Here is a 5,660-nt window from a genome sequence, read left to right as displayed (position 1 = left end):
AGTGGGGATTTCTCTGCAGCTCTTCTCCCAGTGTCGCCTTCTGGGGTCCAGCCCCCACCTCCCCACCATGAATCCAGGGAGGCTGAGCCTGCGCCCACTGGGGGCCCACCCTGCCGGCCCCACAGCCCCCTGTACCCCCCAGGGCCCTGCCAGCCCCACAGTCCCTTGTGCCCACCAGGGCCCACCCTGCCGGCCCCACAGCCCCCTGCACCCCCCAGGGCCCACCCTGCCGGTCCCACAGCCCCCTGCACCCCCCAGGGCCCTGCCAGCCCCACAGTCCCTTGTGCCCACCAGGGCCCACCCTGCCGGCCCCACAGCCCCCAGTGCCCACCAGGGCCCACCCTGCCCACCCCACAGCACCCAGCACCCACCAGGGCCCCACCCTGCCTGCCCCACAGCCCCCAGCGCCCTCCAGGGCCCACCCTGCCGGCCCCACAGCCCCCTGCACCCACCAGGGCCCACCCTGCCGGCCCCACAGTCCCCTGCGCCCACCAGGGCCCACCCTGCCTGCCCCACAGCCCCCAGCGCCCTCCAGGGCCCACCCTGCCGGTCCCACAGCACCCAGCACCCACCAGGGCCCACCCTGCCGGCCCCACAGCACCCAGCACCCACCAGGGCCCACCCTGCCTGCCCCACAGCCCCCAGTGCCCTCCAGGGCCCACCCTGCTGGTCCCACAGCACCCAGCACCCATCAGGGCCCACCCTGCCGGTCCCACAGCCCCCTGCACCCACCAGGGCCCACCCTGCCGGCCCCACAGCCCCCAGCGCCCTCCAGGGCCCACCCTGCCGGCCCCACAGCCCCCAGGATGGACAGCTGCAGCGCTCTGGGGTCAGCCTGAGCCTGGCCCCCTCACAGGGCCTCTGGGCCGAGGGTGGGACACAGGCCCCACCCTGGGGCAGAGGTGCAGCCCAGGAAACCCCCCAGAGCCCCCGGACGGCAGGACAGGGCAGGCCAAGCGAGCCCAGCGCCTGCCCGGCTCCTGCCGGAGGCCACGTGCCCCGACTCACTCCACCTCGGGGACTGGGGAGTCAGGGAGGGATGAGGGCAGCGTCCTCAAGGCCCAGCGGGGCTGGGAGGGGAGCCCCCAGATGCAGGGAGGACGGGGAGGATGGGGAGGGGCCCCCACTCGGCCCCCACAGACGCCCCCCACCTCCCAGGCCCTCCAGGCTCGTCTCCTTTGGCCGCTTCACCCCAAAAGTCTCTCCTCCCCCACAGTCGGGGTGTTCGGGGAGACACTGGGCTGGCCGGGAGCTGGCAGCATCTGTCCCCCGCACCCCGGCCGCCCGCACCTCCCGCCCTCGCCCCCACGCTCCCGCGACCACACCACCTCCAGACCACGAGCGCGTGTGCACCTGCTCTTTATTGACTGCCACAGGCCTTCTTGGGGTGACCGGGCACAGGAAGGGTGGAGGGAGAGGGTGGGAGAGGCTTCTGGGGTCTCGATGGCGGGGGTCGCCACGACAGGCCTCAGGGACCTGGGTGGGGCTTGCACCCGCCACCCGGAGGCGTCCGGTCGGGGGCAGGGCCAAATCGCCTGGAGACCCTCGGCCAGGTGCGGCCTCCCCAGCGTCCATGCCGCCAGCCCGTGGGGTGGGGCTGGCCACCTGTCCCTTGACCCAGTGCCGTCAAGGACCTGCGGCCTGGTGGTCACTGCCGCGGCTGGGGGTGCTCGGGTTGGGAACAGCCCGAGGCCGCAGCCCCCTGCCCCAGGAACCTGCAGCTCTCTCAGACCCTCGTCCCGCCTGGGAAAATGGAAAGGAAACAGGGAGAGGAAAGAGACGCCCGGCTGGTCGGTGCCCCTGGGCCGACGGGCGGCAGGGGCGAGGGCAGCCGGACCCCAGCCGCGCTCAGGACGACGGTGCTGAGCCGGCCTGCTCCTCCCGGGACACGGGGATGGGCCGCTCGCCGTGGCCGGGCTCCACGGCCTTGGGGCCCGAGAAGGTCAGCATGCCGTCGGCCGACAGGGAGCAGGAGAGCGCCGACTGGTCCACCGAGGGCGGCAGGCGGTAGCGGCGGTGGAACTCGCGGGCGATGTAGCCGTGGTCATCCTGGGGGCGTGGGGCGGTCAGCGGGCTCGGCCACGCCAGGGGAGGCTCTGACCACGCCGGGACGGGGGACACGGGCGGGGGCCACTACCCCGGCCACGGCCTGCCCTGGACCCTCGTCCTCCCTGGAGGCTCAGGGACCCCCGGGGCCGAGGGGAGAGGGTGGCTGAAGGGCGGATGCGTCGTCCCGCACAGCGCTGTGATGTCCGCCAGCACGGGCTGTGCGGGGCGCCACAGGCTCGCCGGCCGAGCGCAGCTTTATGTGGAAACACACCTCGGCCTGCCTGGGGTCCTTTCCAGCCCCCCTCCTCACCCCGGTGGAGCCGTGACCGCTAGGGGCTCTAGCTGGCAGACCCCTAGCCCGGCCCGCCCCCCGCCACGCGTGCAGGAGGGACGCCGGGCCGGGGCCGCCCACCTGCCGCTCGCTGTGCCGGCCGTGGATCTCCACGAAGCCGTCCTGCACCTTCACGGCCAGGTCCTCCGGGGAGAAGTGCCTCACGTCAAGGAGGACCACGAACCTGTCCCGGTCGGACCGGACCTGGAAGCCGAGGCCTGTGTCAGCCGCTTGCCCCGAGAGCAGCCGGCTGGCTGCAGGGAGCCGGGGTGGGGGGGGGGGGCGCAGGGCCTGGGAGGCGGGGGTCCCTGCAGAGATGGCCACAGGGAGCCAGGCGGGGGTCCCCGCAGGGCTGGGGGTGGCGGGGGTCCCTGCAGGGCTGGGGGGGCAGGGGTCCCTGGCGGGCTGGGGGCGGTGGGGTTCCCTGCAGGGCTGGGGGGGCTGGGGGAGGCCGGGGTCCCTGGCGGGCTGGGGATGGTGGGGTTCCCTGCAGGGCTGAGGGGGCAGGGGTCCCTGCAGGGCTGGAGGGGTAGCGGGGGTCCCTGCAGGGCTGGCGGGGCAGTGGGGGTCACTGCAGGGCTGGGGGTGTGGGGTTCCCTGCAGGGCTGGGGGCAGTGGGAGTCCCTGCAGGGCTGGGGGAGACTGAGGTCCCTGCAGGGCTGGGGGGAGAGGCAGACCCTGCAGGGCTGGCAGGGCGGCGGGGGTCCCTGTGGGGCTGGAGGTGTGGGGTTCCCTGCAGGGCTGGGGGCAGTGGGGGTCCCTGCAGGGCTGGGGGCAGTGGGAGTCCCTGCAGGGCTGGGGGAGACTGAGGTCCCTGCAGGGCTGGGGGGAGAGGCAGACCCTGCAGGGCTGGCAGGGCGGCGGGGGGTCCCTGTGGGGCTGGAGGTGTGGGGGTCCCTGCAGGGCTGGGGGTGTGGGGTTCCCTGCAGGGCTGGGGGCAGTGGGAGTCCCTGCAGGGCTGGGGGAGACTGAGGTCCCTGCAGGGCTGGGGGGAGAGGCAGACCCTGCAGGGCTGGCAGGGCGGCGGGGGTCCCTGTGGGGCTGGAGGTGTGGGGGTCCCTGCAGGGCTGGGGGCAGTGGGGGTCCCTGCAGGGCTGGAGGTGTGGGGGTCCCTGCAGGGCTGGGGGTGTGGGGTTCCCTGCAGGGCTGGGGGCAGTGGGAGTCCCTGCAGGGCTGGGGGAGACTGAGGTCCCTGCAGGGCTGGGGGGAGAGGCAGACCCTGCAGGGCTGGCAGGGCGGCGGGGGGTCCCTGTGGGGCTGGAGGTGTGGGGGTCCCTGCAGGGGTGGGGGAGGCTGGAGCCCCTGCAGGGCTGGGGGCAGTGGGTTCCCTGCAGGGCTGGGGGGCAGTGAATGCGTGGCCCCGTGGCTCTGGACCCCACCAGTGGACAGAGCTGAGGGCCCCACGCCCGTCTCCCTCCGCGCAGAGTGGACTAGAGAGCCCAGCCGCGGGGACGCGGGAGGCATGGAGGGGCGCGCCGGGTGGGCGTCCGGGCCCAGGGCCCGCGGAGTGCGCCTGCCCGTCGCCCCGCCCGGCATGAGCCGGCCAGCTGGGCAGTGAGGGGCCGGTTATGGCCGGTTGACTCGCGGGTTACATAGCTGGTTATGGCAGCCGCCCAGTCGTGTCCCAGCGTGGCTGGCGGGTGACGGGTCGGCTGGCGGTTGGCGCGCATCGGGGATAAGCCTGGCTTCGCCGTCCAGGACACAGCCGCGGCCTCTCCTCCACGCGGACACGCCAGGCCGGCAGCCCCATCCCCGCCCCGCCCCGCCGTGGACAAAGCCCGCCGCGCACGCACGCGGCCCTCCCACTTGGCTCGCTCAGGGCATCTCTCCGGCCCTGGAAAGCGCGGTCCCTGCGCCAACTCTGGGCCGCTCGTTTTTAAGTGGTGGGGGACCCTCGGCCCCCCAGGACCAGCGGCCCGAGCGCCGTGCCCCCCGGGGGCGGGCAGGCAGGGGCTTCGCCGCCCTGGGTGGCCTGGCTCAGGCCTGGCTCAGCGCCGCCGGCCCCTGCTGCGCTGCTGTCTGGAGAGGGGAGGGGCTCCGTGCAGGCGTGGCGGGGGGCCTCGGGCCTGGAATTCAAGACGGCGTGCCCACCCCCACCAGACTCCCCCCCAAGAAGGGAAAGTGGGGAAGGGCTCCCCGGCGGGTGCGCGTCTGCCATCCCGCTGGCCCCGCGGGCTCGGCGGCTGGGGCAGGTGCATTACCGGCCAAGGTGGGCCACGGGCTGATGGGGGGAGGCAGCGCTGCGCTCTCTTCCGGCCCCTCCCCAGGTCCTGGGGGGGCGCCCTGTGGGGAGGCTCGGCCAGGCGGCCCCGGCTTTGGCGTGGCCGGGGACCCCTAGGCTGCGAGGCGTGTGGGGTGGGCAGGGAGAAGTGCATGGCCTTGTCACCTGCTCCCTGAGCGCAGCGCCCTGGGCTGGAGCACAGCGCACACCCGCTCCCCGCTCCCCGCGGCCCCGGCCCTCTCTCTGGTCTCTCACCTCAGAGATGCCCGAATCCAGCGCAGAGCGCAGCAGGGACTGGCGGTAGAAGGGGCTGACGGTGGAGGACAGGAAGGGCAGCAGGTCATACTCGAAGAGGCCCTCGCCGAAAAACTGGTCCCAGAGCCGGCCGGGGTAGAAGGGCCCCAGGGCACGTTTGAACCAGGGGTGCTGGATGGCCACGTCCATGGCGGCTGCGGCACTGCGCGGGCGCGGAGGGGCGGGCAGGCGGCCGGCACCTCTGCAGCGCCGTGGGGACCGCACCTCTTATACGCCCCCGCACAAAGGAGGCATTAGGGGATTTCTCTGGAAAGGCCTGAGCTCAGGGGCAGGCTGCCCCGTCAGCAGGAGCCGGGCTGGGCGGGCGGCCAGGGCGCGGCGCCGGCACTGGCCAGCACCCCGGGGGCATCCGGCAGGTCACGCGGCTGTGCCCGCCCCACGCATGCCTTGGGGTGAGCTCCCATTCACGTGTGCCCAGGGCTGGCGTGCTCTGGGCAATGCCCCCGGGCGCCCTGAGTGGCGGGCGCTCCTATCCCCGAGACTGAGGCACAGAAGTTAGACCGCTGGTTCCCCAAATCCCACAGCTACTGCGCGGCGCACTGTTTTTCAAAAACGGAATGCTCTCCACTTGTGAGTGATTGATAAAGACGACACACTCTCGTAAAAACCTCAGGAGAGATAACACAGGAAAATCAGAGCTCGGCCAGGTCGGCCTGCTGTGCATCCCGCCCATCCCGTGGCCTCCGCTGCACGTGGCCGGCGGGCGCAGGGGCCTGGACACAGGTTGGCTTTGACCCAAATGGG

The 5,660-nt window shown here is 73.5% G+C and overlaps 1 protein-coding gene across 1 annotated transcript; it reads right to left on the bottom strand.

The window, feature by feature from the left end:
* Positions 1 to 1,348: 1,348 nt before the first annotated feature.
* Positions 1,349 to 5,207, bottom strand: CRYAA (crystallin alpha A). The gene is made up of 3 exons (XM_004463450.4): positions 4,857 to 5,207; positions 2,462 to 2,584; positions 1,349 to 2,049 (listed from the first exon to the last, which is right to left on the bottom strand). Exons 1-3 carry the CDS (start codon positions 5,043 to 5,045, stop codon positions 1,849 to 1,851), a joined length of 513 nt encoding a protein of 170 aa, XP_004463507.1. The 5' UTR covers positions 5,046 to 5,207; the 3' UTR covers positions 1,349 to 1,848.
* Between the last annotated feature and the right edge of the window lie 453 nt (positions 5,208 to 5,660).

This window comes from Dasypus novemcinctus, chromosome 4, assembly GCF_030445035.2.
Source record: "Dasypus novemcinctus isolate mDasNov1 chromosome 4, mDasNov1.1.hap2, whole genome shotgun sequence".
In the NCBI taxonomy this organism is placed as follows: Eukaryota; Metazoa; Chordata; class Mammalia; order Cingulata; family Dasypodidae; genus Dasypus; species Dasypus novemcinctus.
This window is presented reverse-complemented; position numbering and strand designations above follow the sequence as displayed.